The 23,395-nt window shown below is 43.2% G+C and overlaps 2 protein-coding genes across 8 annotated transcripts in view; both read right to left on the bottom strand.

Moving 5' to 3' along the window:
• The window catches only part of SHANK2 (SH3 and multiple ankyrin repeat domains 2), a 277,285-nt gene that overhangs the window by 10,358 nt on the left and 243,532 nt on the right, over positions 1 to 23,395 (bottom strand). For 4 of the 7 annotated variants that reach the window (XM_064425907.1, XM_064425912.1, XM_064425909.1 and 1 more), the window contains 4 exons: positions 6,863 to 6,922; positions 6,495 to 6,625; positions 5,904 to 6,015; positions 2,433 to 4,830 (listed from right to left, as the gene is read on the bottom strand). In XM_064425907.1, the coding sequence (XP_064281977.1) occupies positions 2,433 to 4,830; positions 5,904 to 6,015; positions 6,495 to 6,625; positions 6,863 to 6,922 (2,701 nt within the window). The remainder of the gene's footprint in view (positions 1 to 2,432; positions 4,831 to 5,903; positions 6,016 to 6,494; positions 6,626 to 6,862; positions 6,923 to 23,395) is intronic. The other 3 variants (XM_064425908.1, XM_064425914.1, XM_064425913.1) reach the window with 1 other exon arrangement.
• Positions 11,158 to 20,536, bottom strand: LOC135303775 (uncharacterized). The gene is made up of 3 exons (XM_064425915.1): positions 19,753 to 20,536; positions 16,688 to 19,126; positions 11,158 to 12,306 (listed from the first exon to the last, which is right to left on the bottom strand). The coding sequence occupies exons 2-3, from the start codon at positions 16,764 to 16,766 to the stop codon at positions 11,447 to 11,449; spliced, it is 939 nt and encodes a 312-aa protein (XP_064281985.1). The 5' UTR covers positions 16,767 to 19,126; positions 19,753 to 20,536; the 3' UTR covers positions 11,158 to 11,446.

Below are 23,395 nucleotides of genomic sequence, written 5' to 3'. Positions count from 1 at the left end.
GAAGGAGAGGAACAGGCCCATTTATTATCACTGCTCTGTTCTCAGAGCTAACGAGTTGTTCTTTAATTCAGCAGAATCCCTGCTTTTTGTGAGCCAAAATTCCTTGAGCCCTTTCTAATGCTACCTCACAGGGAAGGGCTGCAAGATCAACAATTGGTTGTCATAAGCTTTAGAGTACTAGGGGAAAAAAAATAGCAAGGTACTCCAGGAATTTTACCTTTGAAATTTAAACATTAGCTTTTACACTTGAAATTTTCACAAGATGGTATTTCTTGGTCATAATATTTGACAGCTTTGTAAAAAAAAAAAAATTGTGTCAGCCATGCAGTTGGGCTAGAAAGGCTGTAATTTATTTAACTTTTAGAGAGATAAAGCGGGAGTAAAAGCAGTAAAAAAAAACCACAGGGCTTCTGATTCCAGAAGTGAACATCTCCATTTCCATCTCTCTGCCTTACCGTGGTTGAGATGAAAAGACTCTGCCTGCAGCACCTTTTCAAACACACTTCCAGCATCTGTAGATTGCTGGCTCTCTTCTGCTGTCTCCTAGATTATTATTTGCTTTAAAAAGAAATCCTTAGCAACCTTTCCTAGTGCTTTTAGCAGCTTCAATACAGCTCATAATTAAGAAGCAATCACATCAGTTTGGAAAATGGCAGGAAACAAAGCCCAGCGCTCTTGTCTCCTGTTCCCACTGGGAGTGCTGTGGAGGTGTCATTTTCTCCCACAGCCAAAGAACAGCCAAGAGTTTTGCTGCTCTTTGCCACTGCCAACTTATCCCATTTATGCCCTCGTAGCTCTTTTGGCTCTGGTACATTCCAGGATCCTCTCTCCAGCTTGCAAAGATGAGTGTTTGTGTTAACTTTTCAGGGAAGAAGCAGAATTTCAGCCCCATTGAAATAATGCTTTGGGTGGTGTTAAGCCTCTGTATTCCATAATGAAGATATAGTAATTTGCTAAAGCCGAGTTCAAAAAATTAAAAAACCTCAAGGACAGAAAAAGAAGCAACATAAATTTGTAACACTAAGTCAGCTTTTCCTCTAAAAGGTAACATATGGGGCTACTTCTGCTTACATAACAGTTTGTTTTTCTCTAGTGAAGTGCTATAGCTTTTCGTTTTCCCCACCCTGTATAACTTTAAAAACATATTTTCACAGAAAAAGTATTTCTGTTTACTTCTACTTTTCATTTTGCTCTCAGTAATGAGAGTATTTTTACATATCTACAGTGCATTGTAGTCAGTAGCCTTGGTTATTTTCTAAAAAAATAGGGATGCTAAAGATCTCCACTGTAACCTGGAAACACCTTTCATTTTAAAAATAAAAGCTGATAAATAATGTTATACACATGAAGCTACAGACAACATGTTCATGTTATCTTAACAAGAAATATGATCAACATCTAGCAAAAATAATGTGGGATTTTTTCATGTATGAAGGTTTTTCCTGCAGACCCAACTCAATTTCTTCTCCGTTTAGTCAAGTGCCACAGAGAGGAATTCCAGAATTTTTGTTTTATTCCCATTTCTCAATTCTAAAAATTGAATTCCCTCACCGTCACCAGTTTGATGACTTCCATCCTGCAGGAAATAATGTCTAACTGTGTGATGCCGAGGCTGTGGATCACACATTTTCTGAATGAGCAATCTTTGCAATCAGCAGAGACACCCTTCCCTTAAAAGCAAATTATCTTCATGCTTGCAAAGTACATCAGCTTTCCAAAGGCTGAGCTATTTATTAACCACCAGGATAATTCTAATAAAATTGACTTAGGTGGTACTTTTTTAAAAAAAACCTAAGCCAGCATGGTGTTTTTGCAAGAAAAAATACCTCAGTCTCCTAATGAAACATAAAAAATTAGCTATTTTTAAAAAATAATTGTGGTTTTCATGATATTATGTCCACATTCCATACAGATGTGGTTTAGTAATAACATGGACAGTGCAAAGTAATTTTAATGAGCAATTCTCTGAAATACTTTATGATTAAGTAGATTAGGAGAGGTCTCAGCATGAATCAAATGAGACCACATAGTGAATGCAAAGCAGCCCTTGGCAAAAACACTTTTTACCTGTTTGAAGCCAAAATACCTCATGGCACTGAAGAAAAATTAAATTATCACCCCATTTTAAAAGGAAAGAAACTAAAGAGGAAAAAAAAAAGAGAAAGAAAAAAATTAAAGAGAAATCTAAGAAATTCACATCAAAACAACAGAAAGGTATGTGCAAACCTTGAAGTTGAAGGCTGAGAAAGCTCCTATCCTATCATGTAGGCAACACAAATGTTGACAGTGTAAGAAATTCTTGTTTGACACAGATTAAGCAAATACAGAGTACACTCTTCCTTTATGTGATTTACAGGAGAAGTTAGCAAAGGGATGGCAAAAAAAAAAAAGATCAAGCCTTTTTAGAAAACGATTTGTTTAATTACTTTTACCTTGTACTGAGACTCGCAGTTTTCGTTCCAGTCGGTGACTCCAATCCCTCCCCTGGCTTTGAGGATTTCTCTCTGTTCATTTGCTGGAGTATTGAGTTCAATTCACTAATGACATTAGCCTTGGGGCCTGAGAGAATCGGGCTTTTCACCTCTGGCACGTCCCCCCATAGCTTGGATGTCCTTTGGGGGACAACTTTCCCCAGATTGGGCTGGGCACTGATGGGAGGCGGGGGCGGAGCGGGAGGAGGGATCACAAAGCTGTCTACAGTTTCCTCGATCAGCGCGTCCTTGTAAAGTGCATTGCTTTTGTTGATTATGGGCTTCATTTTTGGCTTAGGAGGTACTGGGGGCTTGTCCACCAGAAATGTTTGCCCATCTGCATAGACTGTACAAGTATCCACGTTCTCCCCCCCTTCCGAGGATAAGGTAGAGATGCTGGACACCGTTGAGATAGTGCTGGTTGTCTCTAGGTGATGGTCACTGCTGCTCCGACTGTCAACCTCCTCGATCCCAGAGTCGGTGACGTTGTCGAAGCTGTCGGGGGGTGGCAGGAAGGAGGCAGGCAAACAGTTTGAGAGGCCCACTTGCTTTTTGCCGTCCAAGGAGTTTGCTGGCTGGCCGGGAGAAGGGGTGCCATTCTTCCTCTGTGCCATCAGGTCTGTCAGCGCCGAGCCAGGCACCGCGCGGTCATCGGGGATGTCAAAGCTGTTGGCAAACTCCAAGGGAGGGGGCAGCGGCTCGGTGAACAGGAACTCCTCATCAATGTCCACTGAGGCCAGGGGCGGCGGGGGGATGCGGAAAGGCAGGATGACGGGGTCGTCCACAGAGCTGGCGGCCACAATGGTTTTGCAGGGAGAAGCTGGGGGCTCGGGCGCGGCAGGGACGCTCAACTCGCTCTCTGTTTCCTCGCTGCCCTCCGGCCTCTCTGGCGGGGAGTTTTCAGGGCTCTGCTCCATCTCAGCTCCCTTTTCCTCCTCATCCTCGGGCACATCATCTGACTTTGCCGTATCCACGGTGTGCACCATCAACAAGCCAGCTGATTTTTGCTGCGAGGTATCCACGATGTTTATCAACATGTTCTTCTTCTCCTCAGCTTTCTTTTCTTTCCCTGCATCCATCTCGTACTTGTTCTCAGTCTCCTGCCGTCTCAACAGGCCGCGGGTATTTTGCCTGGTGACAGTGGCAGTAACAGGAAAAGTCGTTTCCATGTTGGGTCTCAGCTTGGTGTCGATGTAAAGCGGTTTGTTAAGGTCGGTTTTGACTGCGTCCCCTTTTCCTGGAATCTGCTGTGTCTGCTCTTTCATGGCTCTGTCCCTGGCAGAGAGCGCGAGGGCAAGTGGAGAGTTTGGATCCAACAGCTTCCCTGTGACTGGGTGGACGTAGCTATCCGAGCCGGGAGCGCTCGTGGGCTTGGCTGCCGCCATGCTGTTGTCAGTGCCTTTCGTTTTGGATGGAGCATTCAATGTCCTTGAGTCACTCTGGTTGCTAGGCTCACTACTGTTGAAAAGGTTTTCGGGCTCCCTGGGGGCGGGGATCGGAGATGGTGACATGAGCTGTCTGAAACCATCCTCACTGCTGAACATTGCCTCCTCGGTGAACTTGGACTGCCTCATCCGCGGTGTTGGTGGGGTTAATCCAACGTCCTCATCTCCCAGGTCTGTGGAGAGGAAGGCTGGGGAATTGCGCCTCGCCTCCAGCCTCTTTTCCCTGTCCCTCACGGCCCCTGCGATGGCTGCTGCAAACGGACTGCTGACTCCCAAGCTGTCGTCAGGCCGGAGCTGTCCGGGCTGCTCCGAAGACTGAGGATCGATCTCCATGCTGCTCCCTTGGCTGCTTTTCCCGCTGCTGCTGGTGGATGGCTCTTTGACGATGATGGTTGGGATTGGAATAGAGCAGGTCTTTTCTGGACTGTCCTCCACGTTGGATTGTTTCACCAGCATCCCCTTCCTCCTGGCTGGCTTGGCTGGCACGTAAACGGCTTTGCTGGCAATCTTCCCAACCTCAGAATAGGGATTTTCCGGCATCTGGCCCCTCTTGCTCCTGAAATTGGCCTGAGCTGCGGCACTCCGGTTGTACAGGTCTTCCGAGTCCAGGGAGTATCGGTCCAGCTCCCGCCGGTAATAGATCCCTTTGTCCCTTATCATGGTCCCCACGCTCTCGGGCCTAACCAAAGAGATTTTTGCACCTGAATTCTGGTTAAATGGAGGTTTGATCGTTCCGTAGCTCCGGGTTGTCAGGGATTTGGGAGAGTTGTACAGAGAGGGGGAAGGTGGTGGTGGTGAGGGAGGTAAGGACTGTGGTGGTGGTGGGATATCTTCAGAGGTGTCAGGCATTGAAAGACTCCTGGTAAACTTCAGCATAGGAGGGGCCAGAAACTGCCGCTCTTCCTCTGTTATTCCTGAAAAATCAGAGAGTGCTTTTAAAACACTGCCACATCCACCGGGATCCCTCAGGCTGCACTATTTCTCCATCCAACCCAATATTCCAGGATGCATTCCCCACAGCATGAGGGGTATGCAAAATTCCAAAAGAGGCCTTTAGGTTGATTCCCACCATAATAATTCTTTTCTGTGACATCCCAGGTGCCAGGATTGAAAAGAATGCCATGGAATCTTAATTAAACTGACGTGTAGGCAAATGTTTGGGGTTTTTGTATCATCAAGGTGGCTGTAGAAAAGCACATTTTCTTTGAAAACTATTGAACAGGGAAGATATTCTGTGCAGAGGAGCTGCTTCTGCCTTGCTCCAGCACTCTACAAATGCATATAATAAAACAACTCAGAAACGTAATGAATTTTTAAGATGCAATTGAAATTTAGCAAAGAGACTGTGAAGATCCTATTGGGAAAAAAACCCCATAATGTTGCATTTCAAAAGACGACATTATATTATTACAAATATGGCTTTTAACATAAATAAACTGGGTAATACTGGGATAGTTTGGATGCTAATTTTACATCAGCATAATGCATTTCTAAATTGATAAAAGTCACTGCTAAGATTACTAACAAGAACAAAGAAAGCCCAAATTTGGTCTGCTCTTTGTTCCTTTGCTGTAAAAACATCTATTGCCATCATTTGAAATGAAAAAAGGTGAATTTTAGTCCATTTGATCAACAGCATTTCTTTGTAAACTACACAGCATTACAATGCTTTCACCTCAATAACAAGGAAGAAAAAGGATCATATTTTGCCCTAATGTTTTGCAAAAGGCTTGTACTGATATTTTTTTTTTTTTTGTCCTTGTTGCAGGGAACATTCTAAAGAAAATAACCAAATTATAATTCCATACTTGCCAAATGTGGAAATCACATCACCTTACACACAAACTTCTTTTCTCATGAGCTTTGTATAAAGATTAAACAGCCACCAACTGTGGTAAAGATGTTGGAGGAACACACTTTAGGAAAGAACCAAAGTTACTAAAAGTATGCTATTAATGAACAAAACCATACAAGAGAGGCATTTTACCTATAGATTTTTGTCTTCTCATTGTACCCCGAGGTATACCCAGAAAAGGACCTTGAGGGCTCCCTGGGACAGTGGGTGTCATCACAGCAATACCCTGTCTCTCATACATGGACTACAAAAGAGCAAACAGAAACCCCAACAGCATTAAAACATGAAAGTCTCTCCCATGTGGAAGAAATGCCTCATCCATTACCCCTTCCAGTGAGAATTCTTATGGAAAATAATAAATCTAGGGTTATTTCTGGGGAGAAGGTGGAGAGAAAGGGAAGACTGGGCTTTGTTTAGACACTCATGAAAGGACAGCAGCTGTAAGTGGAGTGTGTTGACATTATTTATAAGGCAACAGCTTAAGGTGGGTAATGGAAAAGTATGTCCAAAATGCAATAAAACCAGTTATTTTTTTTACCTGCAAAGTTTTGAAAGATTAAATTCTGCACTTGAATGATGCAATTTCCGAGTTCTGGCATTTAGTTTTTAATATGTGCTATAGTATTAGTGTCAATTCTTCCCTTACAAAGCATTGGGCATTATTTAATCAAGGAATTAGATACATTAGTAGGAATAAAGCAGTGCTTCATGGCTCCCACTCACATTCATATCTGTAGCTGAGGGAAAACATCTACTAGAAGGCCGCTGTTTTATAGTTGCCACTCTGGAGTCCACAGTTGCATTGTCTGCAATTCTTGATGGCTTGGAAACTGGCACTATTTCATCCACCTTATCTGTAATATAAAAGCATTCAGTAAAATAAATATCACTTGTTCAAAGAAATGGAAAAGTTAAGTATTGCAAGGTCAAAGGAAGAGATTTACTTTTCAAAAAAATGCAAAGAAAAAGTTTTTTTGGCATTTTAACAAGGCAACGCTTGAGCATCATAAGTCGTGCAAGCCGAGCACTTTTTATTGCCGCTACATAACATGCATGCTTTAGTTTTAAGCCTGCATGCATTTAATGTTTACTTAGTGTGACTCGAAAAACAATCCTCTTCTTCAAACCTTCAAAATGTGAAGGGAGAATATCTATATAGAAATGGAAAGAAGACCTTTAGAAATAGTGAATCCGTAGAGCACTGTTTCAAATAGAGATAAGCAGACTGTACTTAGCCATCAGAATTTCAGTGATATTTTGGACAAAAACAAGTACTCCAGAAGTGCTCTTTCATGCCTATGCTCCTTAAATAATAAAAACCTGATTTGTTCACACTCTTGGATTTGTAGGCTAGCACTGCTAACTGCATCCTTTGTGTAAATGAAACTTTTATAAGCATTTCTGTTGGTTTGGTTTTTAAAAATTTCTTTTAATAACTGGACAGTTTGGGAATGCATTTAGTCATGGTCAGAAGCAGACCAAAAACAGGCAAATCCAAATCTGAATGAGAACTTCAATATTTGGATCTGGGACTCTGATCTACTGCATGATGTGATGGTAAAATACAGTGATAAGTTTAATCAGGATATTCCAAAGCTGAGTGATGGTGTTAGCCCCGTCTCCAACTTTGGTCACAAACAAGGTTCATCAGCATTAAATACAAAATGCTACTCCCTCACATGGAAGACCTTGAAGTACAGTATAATCCACTAATTATTGCCTGACAGCTCCTTTTTTTTCCCCTTATACTGCTACGAAACCATGGCACAGAGAAATTAAATCACTAGCCCAAGCCACCAGGAGAGTTTGAGTTTGGAATCTCTACTAGAATCCAAATTGGAATCACACCAACAGTTTTCCTTCCTATGCCTTCCATTGCACTTGCTTGCGTGTATCACGTTAATTTAGTGTCTTTTCCTTTGAAGTTTCACCAAAACTTGGATTAGTTTCATAGCCTGTGGCACTTCTGTGAGTGGAACACCTCAGGCTGGATCCTAGGCTTCCACAACACAAGTCAGAGCAATGCTATTTTCCAGCAATTAGCTCCATCTCCCAAACAATTGATTGCTTGTCAAACAAGGATAGTCACTTCATTAGGATACTGCAGACTTGAAAAATACCCATGTTTTTGGTGATCTAGAGCTGGTGTTACTATCCCAATTATTGTATTTAGGGATTTAAATTTTACTTCTCGCTGGACACTCAGAGCCCTGCATATTGATATGGATGGGAATAAGGCAGGAAGAAAAGAGCTTTTGATCCCTCTAAACAGTAGACCTGGCTGATGCAAGGATGATATTTTAAACAGGAGAAGAAGAGAGGGAAGAACTTTTAGCCTTCGTGTCAGGAAGAAGGTTGTCCTAGAAGTGGATATTTCAGTGTCACAGAGGGTCAGGGAGCAGGCAGGAAAGGAAAGGCTGAACAGGACCAGTAAGCTGAACACTGCTGAGAACTGTCTCACAAGAGTAGTGTTGCTGTTTCTTTTCAACTGAAGTCAGCATTCAAGTATTTTCATTGGTCTGCCTTTTTTTTTTTTTATTTTATTTTTTTTTTTTTTTTTGTGGGGTTTAAATCATCCAGTGGAAGGAGAAAAGGAAAAAAATTCTTAAAATTGTCACATGTACTCAAAAATAAAAAACCAAGTTCATGTCACATTTCTTAAGGCTTTTCGTAAGGGGATCTATCACCAAGAGCTTCAACAGGGCAGAGATTCCTCTTAAGGCTCTCCCACCCTTGTTCTCATCCCAGAAGCCAAACAACTGATCTTTGGGATACAGAAAGAAGGAAGCCTTGGAAACTGAAGCACTCAAAATCTGCACATGAGAAATAGAAATACACCACGTAAGAAGTGATCCCCTTTATTTTGAACAGACACATGTAGCCAGATACCCATTCAGACAACAAAAAGCTACAGGGAAAGAGTGATGAGGCCATGACAGACACTTGGAAAAGCATGAAAATTTTTGCTGGGGATGAAACATACATACCCTGCAACTGCACTGATTTTGCTAGACAATCCTAGAAGTCAGATCCTAATTTTGGATCTGACCAAAATATCAGTTGGTACCCATTCTTAAAACCATCTACCATTTCCATGAGGGGAAAAAATCCCTGGTTTTGCATGAGTTTATTGCAGGTTTCTTGTCTGTAGAGAGGTTTTCAGTCCTTCTCACCCTATGGCTGCTCCCATTTGCCACATTTAGCCAAAGCACTCGGAAATGGGAGAGGAGGGCGGGTTAAAGCTTTGCAAGGAACTCTTTAGGGCTTCCTTGCATGGCACTTCCAACAGCAGCACTGCACAGCTCTTTCTCTCGCTCTACTGCCTTTGGATCAGAAAGAAAAGGTGGAGTGGAGGTTGTCATTTTGGAGCTACTACAACAAAAAATGTGAGGCCACAGAAGCAGCCAGCACGTGGAGACTGATCCTAAATGGCGGCAGCTATATGGCGGGTCCTGTGGGAAACGTCAAAATCTGAACGCCTGGCCACAACTGCCCCACCCTGCCGGAGTGAAAGCATGACGTGAAATAAAAACATCCTCACTGCCTTATCAAACGTGCTCTTCAGGCCAAGGAAATGGACTGGCTGAACCACAGCTAGCCTCACTCAGATTCATCCCAGAGAAAGAAGACGTGTTGGGCCGAACCTTCACTCACCTGTGCTGCGAGCTGTTTGTCTCCACAGCACCAGAGTGCAAACCCCTCCTGCATCCGAACCACACGTTCCAAATATACTCCTACTGGAATAATTTGTCAGGCTCACTAATTAGCTCTCCTCCCAGCCTCCTCGTGAGCTCAAATACTCTGCAGCACGCACTCCTCATACCAACGAGCGGGGAAGCTCACAAGCTCCTGTGGGAAATTCTCTGAGGATAACTTTACAAATAACCCTGACAAAAGAAAGATAAAAAAGCTACAAAACTGATGCAAAAATTGGCACCTGCTGTGAGGTGTGTTGATAGAGTGGCCCAAAGAAGCCTGCCTCCAATGGGATTTTTAAAAGGAATGCAGCTGGATGAAGGTCAAAAGGAAGGAATGTGGGAAAAGCCTACACTGGAGGTTGGCCATGCCAGCTGCATTTCCTCCTTGAACCGGTCGTTTAGCAGAGTACAGCCACAAGCACACACACACACACACACTTTTACAGGAGAAGGTTGTGGCTGGCTGGTAGAGTAACAAACTCTGATCTGTTTTGCCCTGAATAACCTCAGCCTTACTGGAAGACAGGGAAGAAGAGTCTACATCTCACTGGCCAAAGAGCATGGCTCAGCTGTAGTCACAGAAGAGGATTTTTAAGCCTACAATTGTTCCCTGGCATTTTCCATAGAAATTGCTCTGCACCTTCCCGAGAAGTCACGACGGCATGTTGAGAGTCAAACACAGGAGCCATGCTACACCTGTGAGAACCTGTTCCCACTGCTCCAGGGCCTCCTGGGAGCAGCATCTTTCCGGAGAACTGTCAGGGATACCACATGTAAAAGCCAGTCTGATGCCTCTGCATGCATATAGCAATTTGAGTGCCACTATATTAAATTCCCCCGAGAGAGGCAGCACCAACAGACATAAAGTAATTTATTGCCAAAGTGCGTTTCCATCTGCCCTGTTGGGTTACCAATGGGACCCGTGCCCTGCTCAGGGTGCCAGCCCTCAGGAAATTGGATGGCCTAATGGCACAGAAAGTAGTTGTGTTTTATCAAGATGTAGGTCTCGTCTCTGATGAAAAGCTCTTAATCACAGACAGAGTAGCACAGTACCCAACAGCATGTCATGACTTTTACATTCTCAAGAGGTCTGGCTGCTAGGCAAGTTGCTTTTTTTTTTCTTTTTCTTTTTCTTTAATAATTAATATCTGTGATAATTACAGGGGACAGTCTTCTCCTAATAGATTTGTTACAGGAGATGGGTCTTATCCCCGTAGAACACATTGCTTAGTGACTCCTGTTCCGAATACCCAGACTCTCTCAGAGGAAAAAGTATAATGCTGCCCATCAAGCCACCAGATCCATCATCAAATGAACTTTGAAAACGAGAGTCAGGTGCCCAGATAGATCTGGTGGCACATCACTACACAGCCCCCAAAAAGAGAAATATGAGGTATGATCCTGGCAACATTACTTATTGTACGACATAGCCAAGACATGTGGATTAGCTCCACCGAGGGTCTTAGGAAGTGAGCTGGTGAGACCCACAGAGGATAAGAATGGTAATGATCCAGTACAGGCTATACCCCAACACCTCAGGCTGGCATGCCAGAAACACCAGGCAAAGACTGATCGAACACAGTTTGGGAGGCGAGTATTGCCAAGACCTCTATACTTACCACCAAGTCCCGAGTGCTTGCTCAGAGGGGGTGGGATAATGGAGAAAGAAAACTCAAAAAACAGCTGCCTCAAGAAATGACTTGTATTTGTAAGAAAAGCAACGAATGCCTAGCACAGAGTAAAAAAATGCTCGTATGAAGTTAAAGTGAAAGAACAGAGGCAAATGTTCTTCAAATACCAGCAGCACACATTGTTAACAGTGCAAATATAAACTACAAAATGTTAGACTAATCTAGTCAGCCAGAATACAATGTTAGCCAATGTAGGAAATGGTTGAACTCTGCCACCGATGGCCTTATGGCTAAGAATTAAAAGGACAGGCACATTAAAAAAAACTCTAAAAATCCTATGGAGTGGTTATTTTTTCTTCCCTCCCCCTTTTGCCTGGCGTGGAGGCATGGGCAGCGAGGCCCTCTCGGTTATGGCTCTCTGCAGCCGGCCACTGCGACAAGGCAGGGTGGCCTGCGGTGGGTCGCGAGAGGCGCTCGTCCCTTCGGCCCCTGGTAAGCACACAGTGGAGGATGCCACTGCGTCCTCACCAGTCCATGTCGAGGCACATGTCAACTCGACATGGGGGGTGGCTCTTTGGGAGATGCGCGTTTCAAGGACCTGTGTCCTCGGCTGCTTGAGGAAAGCTAAAATCTCTGACAGGTAGTTATGGATGGCTCTTGTGGAGGTAGCCACAATGCCCAGCTGCAGCTCCATACGGCCCATGGACTGGGACATGAGACCCATGGACTGTGCATGCTCCCTCTTGATATTTTCCAGCAGCTGCACAATCCTACTGTTGGTTTCCATCAACAGCTTCTCTCCCTCTGTTAGCTGGGGCTGCCCTCTCCAACCCCGATCCCTAGGGACAGGCTCAACACCGCAGCGCTCTTCATTCATCTCATCATTTCCCTCCTCCTCAGGAGAGTCACTTTCAAACTGAGGAGTCCTACTGAGTGACTGATCCCCGGGAGACTGTATGTCCATGGTGCACTCTGGAGTCCGCGCCGGCGTTTGAAATCCCTCAAAATCCTCCCCAACGTTGCTGTGCGTTTCAGATGAGGACAGCGGCCACTGCCAGCTCTCTGTGGTCCTGGCTGGCGAGTCTTCGTCAGAGGCAGGCACCGAGGATTCCTGTTCTTCGGCCGGCGTGGACAGCGAGCTCCCTCGGTGATGGCTGGCTTGCCCCGAGGATCCAGGAACCTCCCCATCTTGCTCCCCAGTGACATCTGGCAATCAAATAGAGGAGCAACAACCACTGTATCTGAGGCCAGGCAGATGGAGGTATCTACATGCATTGGACAACACATAGAAAGAAGCCAGTTGGGAAGCCAGAGTGTATGTGTTTGGGCAAACAGAAGGGCGGACTAAAGTTTAGTGACTGCATTGGGCACGTGGTAATTGGCGTCATTAAGCACTTTTGGTCTCAGTGCACACTGTCCTGTACCCAGAACACACACAGCCATGCTGCATCCCAAGGCAGGAGCTACCAAATTCCCCTCAGCGTGACTGTGACAGGAAATGTCAGTGAACCTAGCGAGAAGCTCACCTATGCACTGCAGTGGTGTCAGTCAGAAATCCCTGGGATGAGCTCAGGGCCAAGGGTCCAATTGAGCTTCCTGGGGTGCCAGATGTGCTCCACCACTGGCTGAGGGCAGCCCTTTGTTGCTCTGAAGCACTGCTGGCTATCTTCACTTTTGTCCGACGTCTCACGTCACCCCACCCAAAATCTCTCTCAAATAACTGCTGCAGCGCGACGGTGGCTGTCCGTGGGATTATCCCGCGAGCAATGCCCTCCCCAACATTTGCCAGATTTTCCTTGCTCTCTTCTCCAAACAGTAGGAAATGCTATCTGAGGGCATTGCTCACCGGGATCTCTTTGTCTCCTGAAAATGAACTGAGTTTTGCCCTCCCCTGGCTACCTCTTCCCTTGCCTGAGGGTGCGTGGTGGAAATCTGGGTGCAAACACTTCCCCCATGGCAACTCTAGAGAAAAATGCCCTCCAAAAGAGCAGGAAAGGCTTGGGCTTTTGCACCCACAGGAACCACCAGCTCACAATGGAATGTGATCTGCCCAACTCTCTCCTGCGCTTCTCTGCATTACAGGAGGCTGTAGCCAGGACTCTGTACACTTTCTGTTACTTCAGATAAAAAAAAATGAGTCCACTTTTTTTTTTTTTTTTTTTTTTTTTTTTTTTTTTTTTTTTTTAGGGGAGCCAATTTGGTCATGAGAAATCACTCTGGGGCAGTGTGGCTGAAGGAGGCAGCACAAAGCCCAAAGCCCTGCATTCCCCACGCTCAGGCAAGAGACAGCTGAGAGAAGCACTGCTCCCAGTAGGGTTGTGACCTGACCAGCTGCTGCTGCTCACACCGCAGTGGCCTGAGTGCCAGATCAGTGCTGTGCCTACTCTCTGGCATCCCAGCCTTGAAAAAAAGCTTTTTGGGGTTTTTTTAAGGATTAATTTCTGCTTTTTGAAATACTGCTCTTCAGACCTCAGTGGAAGCTGTAAGCTTATATCTGCAAGGTGTTGCTGAGGTCATGCTAAACCATATTTTTGCTTCTGTTTATGAATCAGGGCAGGGTTTTGTTTGATTTAAAAATATATACATTTTAAGTGAAATATAATGAAATGAAAAGCTTTTTCTGACAGACCCAAGGATCCCTCCTCCTATATCTCAATCCCTGTCTACCACAGTGTGGTACTAATTATCACCCATGTGCCTGCAATATTATGGTGCTCTAAAAGAGATTCTGTGTGACTTCATTGAATGATGACTTTTAAGTGCTAAAATAATGGATATTATTCGTGCATTTAGCATATTCACTACTTCAAAGTATTCACATTCAAAGTATTCATATTCTCTCTGCGTCTGGCTGGACTGTCCAGTTGCATGTTTTATGGAAAGTGAGGATGAAATTGTATTTGTAAAAAGGAATGAGCTCCTTATGGAAATGAATTCTAGGGACAAACTGTCATGCAATCATTGGCTCTTCCACTCCATGGAGATTTGAAAGGGACTATATATCAACCTAGCTAAGAACTGCTTCTTCCTTGGCAATTATTCTCCTGCTTTGTCTAATACAGCCATAGCGGCATTCCTTCATTAGCAAAGCTCTTTTAGCAACTACAGTGTAGGATCATGAAATGATTTTTCAGCATTTTCCTATTTGAGTACACATGAAAAAAAAAAAGAACAAAAAAACAGGGGACCTAATTTTACCACACAAAGCAAACACACACTTCAGTTAAAGTCTATGGAATTGGAGTGAGGTAAGGGATCATAAATACTCATTCTGGTAGAGCCACTGGTCATACTGAATGTCTTGGCATTTCTTTTGACATGTCAACAGAAAATTCCCCATATTTAAAAACCCCATTTAGCTGGCAAGTGTTCTAAACAGAGCCCACCTAACAACTGGTAAATAGTAGAACCAAACTATACTGGAAGTCAAAAACGGAAGCAAAACGAAATCAAAAACCTCCAAACTCCACACTGAATTATGAATACTTCTGTAAATGGTATCACTGTGTCTAGTTTGTTCAGACTCAGGGGGACCAGAACACCTTTGTTATTTGTGCATGTCTACATATTTGCCAGAGGCTTGTAAAGAAAAATTTCTCTGAAAAAGTGCAATAATAAATTTTTGCAAAATTCCTTATGTCTTGTGAAATGTTACCACTTGCCATTCTCCCAATCAGTCTTTTCAGCCTTTCAGAGCTGAAAGAACAGCATCTGGCAATCGGTGACCAATGACACAAATGACAAAAAAGCAGAGTCTGTGAAAACCCCTGGGCAGAAGGTTAATTGCAGAAACTCTTGGCGAATACTTCTGAATAATGAATACATGCACAGGCTTTAGGTTAGGTTGGTAAACTTGGCTGGCAATGAGAAGAAGGAACAATCATCACTATTATTATTTATAACAAGGTGTTCAGCATCTCTCAGCAACTCTGGTTTCTGGAAGCTTTGGGAAGCATTGCCATGGGCATGGGGAACCGAGGGTGTGTTACAGGCATGGCCTTCCACAAACTTTCCTTCACTAAGGAGCAGTCATGGGAAAATTGCCTGGAGGCCACTGGCTGACACCACTGGGACGAACGTGTGAGTCTGCCCAAGAAATCCATTCCTTGGTGACCAAAAGTCACCCTAAATTCTGGACGGACCTTGGTCAGGTTGGTTACACCAGTGCCTAGGCTGGGGCTGTGGGAGAGGTGTGCCAGGGACAGCAGGGGCACTGCAAAACTGGGTTCAGCCAGAAACCGTCCTTATGTTCAAACAGCTGGCAGAGTGACCTCAACTAACTGCCTTTAACTCCTTAGAAAAGGGCCCACTTCCAAAAAAAGAGAGAGAGAGAGGCCACTACAACTGTGAAGTCAAAATTGGCCATGGATCAAACCATGCATCAACATGGCTGACCTCACCTGGTTGTTAATTTGCTTTAAAAAAAAAGAAAAAAAGTCTCTTTCTTTTCAAGCTTTAAATAGAGTGGGTACAAAGAAGCACAGCTGGCTTCCTTGGGTGTGAAGCAAAGGGAAGAGGTCAAATTCTCTGATCTTTCTAGCAATTTCCACCTGACACACCATTCCTACATGCAGCACTTTGCTCACAGTGACAGATATGACTTACAGGCAAAATAGGTCACTTCTGTCTTACAGGTATTTTTATACCAAGTGATAGCAGCCATCAGACCTGCAGCCTCCAAGGTTCACATTCCTAACCTCATGTCCCTTGCTCTGCTGGGGCAGGACTTCCATCTCCGTCCTTAAATGGCTGAGGAAGGGACTCAGGGAGGAGCATGCAAATGGGTTAAAGGGAGCAGAAACATCTGGAAGTCAGTGACCCACTGCATTTCAGCTTTAGTGTTTGCTCACTGTGGGTACTATGCAGCTATTTCCAAAAGCCCCCCAGGATTCTCAGGGTTCTGAAGGCTGTTTTTTGTTTTACCTCAGTGACTCTGTTGTGTTTAAGGAGAAAAAAAAAGAGATCTGCTATTGAGGGGGTCCATGCAATAGAAACTGGTGAGCCTCCACCAAAGTCCTGGCTATCTCCCTTTCTCCCCTGTTGGACAGGTTCTCTGTTTCTGCAGAGGAGCAGAATCTGCCAGACAGATTCTCTGTTCCTGCTGCCTATCCAGGTGATTCCCCTGGGCTGACACAGAGCCTGGTCTGATGTGGTGGATCAGCAGGTGCTCCTGGAGGCCACAGGAGTGCTGCTCCAGGTGTGCCTGCAGGGGAGAGCTGCGGTTTTCCCCATCCTGCCCTGAGCATGCTGATCAAAGCCAAGTTTATTCCAGCCTTTAGTTCATGAATATGTCCATTATTTTGGAGCACTGCTATTCCGTGCTATTCCTTGCACCACAACGTTCATTTTACCACTCAGAGTCCTTGGTGTTGGTCATTAGGCATTTTTAGGATTGTAGCAATTACTGGGTTGAGATACACAGAGAATTACTGAATGGTTGATTCAGCTGCAGGGGTAGAGGACTGAGACAGAGGCCAAGAACAGAGCAGGGCTTTGGATATACACAAACTTTAGAGACATCAGAAGTATTTCTTTAACTTTTGGTCACTGAAGAACATTTGAGATTTATGCCTGTGTTGTGCCTTACCTGCCACTTGGACTGGCAGCTGATCCCTCCCCTGAGATGTGCTGCTCTTTAAGAAGCCCTCCTTTTGAAATCCCACCATTCCTGTTTCACCTCTGCTACCGGATCGTTGCCTTTTCCATTATCTTTCCTTTTCAGACTGCCCACCAGCGGAGCTGCACGGGAGGGCTGGGGCACCGTCTCTTCCTGCTGACAGACAGGTGGGTGGAGATGTCCCTTGGCCACAACAAGAGGGCCAGGAGCCCAACAACAGCGGGAACACAGCGGGGGAGCTTCCCGGGCCCTGCCTCTGCTGCTCTGGACCTGGGCCTCTGTCTGTATCTCATCATCCCTCCTGGGGTGGGTGCATTTCTCAAACTGCTTAGGTACCAAGGTGATAGGTGCCTTGTAAATACCTAAGATAGATACAGACAGAAACTGTACCAGGCGCATTAAGCAACACTTCAGACAATGCCAATGGCACCTCAGTGCTGTAGGATCACCCACCTGGTCCAGCATCTGCAGGCAAATACTGGGCACATGCATTTTTCCTTTGGAAAAGTGATGGGAACACAGGACATTCATTCTTCCTTGGTGGCAACAGGTTTGGGCACACAGCCCTTAGTGTCAGGCACTGCACATGCAAGGGTTTTGTTCCATCGCCTTCCCTAAATACGAGTTTGCAGGTTTAGTTTAATTTCCTTCGTTATCCAATAAAATTTGCTGCCTTGTCAATATTCTGCAAAAACGGATTACAGGAGCTGCACCAAAAGTAAAGGAGTGGTCTTCACATGAGCCTAATTAAAATGCCTATTTGAAATGCCTTTTAAATGACATAAAAATATGGCTGTGGTGTTGCTTTCATCTTATAGAGTCAATTTCTTATCCCAATTTATTGTATTTTTAACTACAAGTAGCTTGTTTTTAGCATGAAGACCAGGAGTGATTATGCATATAATTAAGTTTCCATGTCTGGAAAGGAAAAAAAATCAGCATCTAAATCAAGTTGTGCAATTATTTGCACTGCATTCGTTTCAGGTTTTTGGCACTTCCCATATATGCCAAAGGCCTTGCCCTGCTTAATTTGTAAAAGAATAGCTGGGAAGTAACTGGATAAAAACTTCAGGGGGAATGTCTGTGGATGGGAGAGCTACCAAACAACAATTTGGGCAAACAGTGGGTATTGGGAGCTGGGCAAGGCTTTCAAAGAAGCAGATGAACAAAAATTCTGGACCACCTTCCCAGTGCTAGCAGGCAGGGGAGAACCTACTGATTTCAAAAGAAAGTTTGGTCAGACCACAGGAGTTCAGCTGATAAAGTTACTTGGCACAGAAGCAATTTCACCTGACAGTGTCCCTGGGGGAAAAACAGGTGACTCATGTTTGGTTAAAATGGTTAAAAATGGATTTGTGCCCACTGAGAACAAATGGCTTTCTTTTCAGCTCTTCAAACAGGATCAGATGTGTAAAAATTCATGAAAGACCAAAAGTAGGTAAAGCATAACAAGGCCTTCAACACACCACTGAGCATTTAAAGACCAGCCTTAGCTGAAGCATGGATTCAGAGTAAGAACATTAAAGGTTAAGTTCTAAATTCAAATTTGTTGTTTATGATCAAAATTAGAGGAAAGAAACAACAAGTTCAGCCTACAGTTATGTCCTGTAAATATAGAATTAAAAATATACAGAAATGGAATGACCTGAGTTTTCAGGTGGACAATTAGGCTAATCCTCATCAATCTGCCACCACTGTATTTTAATCTGGAATTACCTTTTTCCAGTCCCACCCCAAATTAACAATTTGCAGGATTGTGCTTGAATCACAATGCCCAAACCACACATTTACCATACTGCAAACAACAGGCAGAGAATATTATTTTAGCAGTCAGCATAATGAGGAAATAATTAAAGTGCTTTGCAATACAGTCAAACACAAAAGGCACTTGAAACACTTTCCTTCTATGAAAATTAACTAAAAATACCTGTCTGTTCTCTGGGATACTGTAAATTCTACAAAGTACTCTAAAATAATAATAAAAAAGTAAAATCAATCAATGAAACATAAAAAAATAAGCTACTAAAATTAATCATTTAACATTGAGTATCTATAAATACCATTACATGATTTATGAAAATGCTTTGTAGGTATTCACAATAAAGAGCTCTCAAAACTTTCTTGAAGGAAAGCCTTATTTGTGTCTCTAGGGCTGAAAACAGCTTCACATTATTACACACGTCACATTTACACATTATAACCACACCATCAAAAGTAATTTTTAAGGAAGGCAGAAAATGGATATGTTCAAATTCTTTCCAGAGATACAATTTTCAAGTACCAGCTCTTTAACAGCATGTTCATTATTAAGGAAATAATGATACAGGCATTTAAAATACACCTGCAATGCTGAAGCCTTGCAATTCAGCCTACCTTGAAAGAGGAATGGTCATTGTCTAACAGTGGTTTCTGTTCAAGAACAAAAACAAAGCAGAGAATATAGTCAATACCCACTCCTACCCTGCAAGCCAGGTGGAATTTAAATGGCAATTTGATGTTCTGTTTAAGAGACAGCATTTGAAAATTTGGCCTAGTCACAAAAGAAAGGCAATCGAATCAAAGAAAGCAAAAAGAAAGTGGAGGATCTAAGACACAGCCTTCTCTGGTCTTACACTTAACTCTCATGCTTCCACACCGAGGGGAAAAACCAAACAAACTATGAGGAATTATCTAAAACAATTTATTTTTAATTAGATTAGAAATTAATTAACATGGGTATGTGAACAATTGAAGGCAAAAGAAAAAAAATAGCAGCAAAGGGAGTTTTGAGATGAGGGAGATAAGTCCTTCATCTCCCTGGCTCCTGAAAAAGAGAGAGAACACATTAAAAGTGCTGAAAGAGTTTTCCACTGCCCTAACTGTGCCATGTTGGGAAACACATGCAATTTTAACTGTTCCTCAAGCCCTCATGATTTTTAATATGTGCTTAGATATTAAATTGATAATATCTGAGCATAGTCACACTCACATGAACCAACATATTTAATGTGTCTCTTTGCAAATGCTACAAACCCCACATTTTCTGTAACACTTACAATTCCTTTTCCAACTTCTTTTGTACCATTGTCTTGTTTGGCTGATGCAGAAAAGTTTTTAAAACCTTTTCAATTATACTCCTGTAGTAAAGGAAAGCAAGTATCATGACAGGGCGCTACCTCCTCAAGAAAAAGCTGATAAATTCATAATAACAGTGTAGATGAGAACACCCATACAGACTCAAGCAGCCTCTACTCATGATTCCCAGTGTTTCCATAATGTTAAAGCATCTCATAAAAGGTAAATCCTGGTCTGAATAATTCTTTAGTACCAGGAGTTACCTGTTAAGTTTGGATTCTGTGGCACAGGTTGCTAATCAACACATTGCCAAGTTATTTTTCGTGGAAAACACAGGTTTAGCATTGTTCCCTTTTTGAAACATGCCAATTTTCAATACTTTGCTCTCACAAATTGTTTTACAAGTACTTATATTGTAGCCACGGTCCTAATCCTACACTTACACTGCTGTGGACTCCCCCAGGTTACACTACAAGCTGTAAAATCTGCAGCCTTGCTGCACCGACCACAAACGGGGCTGGCATTTCTTCACACAGACTTGACAAATTCCACCCAGAGTCACTGCTTTCTGCTTGAGATAAATGACAACCCGATGACAACCTCTTCCTCATTACTACACTGCCACCTCATTAGAATTTCAAATATGTAATGTGAATCAATTACTTACAAGGGATAACCTTCAAGAATTCTTCATGAAGCCTGATGCCTTTTGCTCTCATCTTCTGAAATAGTGTCTGCTGAAGATCTGAAAACCTTCTTCCTACAGAGAAGTACTGCAGGTGCTGGGAGCTATCTCAGGAGCTGCTGTGGTGAGTGCTGTAAAAGTTGCTTTGGTGGTATTCCCATTGTTCCCTGCAGACAAATCTCCATCATCAACTCCACCACAGTGAAATAAAGAAAGTGAGTTTTGAACCCAGACGGCTTTGGGAGTGGTCTCTTCAAACAGAACAGAATACTGTGAGCTAATCCACTGCTTGGCATTCATTTATATATATTTGCTCTGCAATTTCATTGTTTCAGATGCCATTGGAAGGTGCCACCTTTGAAACAATGGACAACAGGAATGAGATGAAGTGGGAATGCTTATTGCAGACAGAGCTAATAATATTTCTTTTGAATGCCATCAACTGATATTTTTCTATTCAAATGCCAGTCAGACTCGATGCCAGGTAACCATATTCTGTGTTGATGATACAACAGTTATTGTGTATCTGTGAAGTGGTGACAGAATCTAAACCCTTCAAAGGAGAAAATCCATTATTTGTAGTTGGTACTGCAGCCCACACCAAAGCCCAAAGACCAGGACCAGCGCACATACTTTATCAGGATATGGTGTATATCAATATTTTATATTGATTACCATATCAAATCTAAGAACAAACAGCACCACCCCAGCTCACAGTTGACACCCATGTGACACTGCCAGCAGATTATTTATGAATGCAGAAGGATTATTTGTCATTCCCATTTCACTGTGGAAATTTAACCTGCTCTGTTCTTAATTTTGTCTTCTCTCTTAGAGGATTTTATATTAGGTATTTTAAAATTCAACTGTCCACTTCAGCTTTCACTGAAATATCCACAATTACTCACTAAATCAATCCCATTTCCTGGCAGCAAAGAAAGCTGAGGAGCAGGAAACTTTAAAATCATGTATCTAAACATTTACACATCCTCACTTATGGATGTGTTCCTTAGGGTTCATATAATTTTCAAATTCTCCCTCCACAAGGAGTTATTCATAAGTCAAAAGAAAAACTGAAGGAAAAGCCATTTAACACCAAGCTCTCCACCAGCTGCATAAACTTATTATGAACAGAGTTTAAATTTAGAGTTTTAAATATTAATTTTGAAGCTGTAATGATACCTATTTTTCCGTTATGATGATGAAAATTATGACCTCAAATTTTTCCCTTAATCTTTCATTTTCAGAGTGTTTTCAAACCTTCATTTCAATTTGCTGCACGAATATCCTGGTTATTGTTCAGTATTAATGGAATCACATTTTAAGTGCTGCCTCCAACAAGTTCTGCTACAACTCTTGGTTTACACGTTGCCATAACTTACTCATACAATGTTCTTGGAAAACTACAAGGCACAGGAAAGAAGAACACCTCTCCCCCATCCCAGGTATCCCACAAAATCCAGAAAGTAGTTTGGAAACACAACCCTTCCACACACGCATTCCAAGGTTGGAAGCTACCTCTAAGTCAGGCAACTATTGCAAGCAGAAAGTCAGTGGCACAGAAGAAGTTAAATTTTTGTTAAATTCATGCTTTGTAACTGCAGTAAAATAACAGAACTGCCTATGCCATGCTGCTCCAAACCTAAGGATTTTATCACCTTTTTAGACACAAATATCCTATCTTCTATCCTGCATATAAAAAAATACAGCCTATATCCTCTCCTGCCCTGCCTTTCCCCTGCTTTCCCAATGAACCAGAACCCATCTCCAGAGATAATCAACAAGACCAGTCAGATAAGAACCACAGAAGCCATTATTGTTATCTTAATGCCTCCCTCATCTCTGACCCAGAAAACTGAATTCGTGGTTGACAGAAGACTCTACACAACAATACAAAGATTTTTTTTTATATGCTGCCAAAACATATTTTTCAGTAGCAATGTGGTTTATTCTGTCATAATCTCTGAATGGAGAATGGCAAATATCCCTAGCTGGAACCTCTGGTAACCACCTGAAAGGAGGTCAGGAAAGAGCAGGAAAATAAAGAGTGGAAAATAACCCAATTCCGTCCTATTAAATGTCAAAAAGGAAAAGCCTCCCTGCTGAAAGAAGACACTGCCTACAGCCTAGATTTCTTTTCCATAACACTGAACCTCGTCCATGAGCAGGACACAGCCTGTTTTTCACCAGCTAGCACCCAGGGGCTCAGGGAAGTGGGAGACTCTTCCTTGGGCCAGGCTCCATGAGAAGGTGGAAATGAACAGCCCCTGCTCGGGAGAGCTCACAATCTAGGGAAGCAAAATGACGTACAGGAGCATGGAAAAAGTGCAGCTCAACACAAACTCTCTGTACACAAAAATACATTAATGAAAACTATTAAAATAGCACTGCTATTTCTACCTGCCCCTCTGCCTCGCCATCAGTGCTGGGATGATTGCTCAGTGGGGATCTAGGGGAGGTGGGTCTTTGGGAGAGATTTCAAGGAGAAGGTGGTAGGTGGCCTCATGAATCAGTCCAGGGAGGGCACTCCATGCATACAGGACAGCGTGGAAGATGATCTACCAGACAGAGCAGCATTTCTGCAGGTGAGAAGCTCAGGTGTGGTGTGCAAGATCCCTGACTCCTGAGCCAGACACAGTGTGGGCATGGGAAAACGTGTGGCCGCTGGGGAGACGAGCGGGATCACTAATGTGGGACTGCACTGGGGGGTCACTGGCCACTAACTCTCTGTGGCTGCCAGTCAGCACAGGAACTGTGAGGAGATGAGATGGAAGGGGTTGGAGAAGAGTCGGGTACAGAGAAGGAAAAAAAAGGCAAGGTGAAGGAAAGGAGACAAAAGGAAGAAATGCAGGGGATATTTTCGAATGTGGTCTTCTATTTGAGTTTCTTAGTGTGTTTGCAATTTATTAACTAATTAACTAAAAAAAACATATACAATA

This window comes from Passer domesticus, chromosome 6 (genome assembly GCF_036417665.1).
Source record: "Passer domesticus isolate bPasDom1 chromosome 6, bPasDom1.hap1, whole genome shotgun sequence".
In the NCBI taxonomy this organism is placed as follows: domain Eukaryota; kingdom Metazoa; phylum Chordata; class Aves; order Passeriformes; family Passeridae; genus Passer; species Passer domesticus.
Note: the sequence above shows the minus strand (reverse complement) of the source record. Positions and strands in the feature narration are given on the sequence as shown.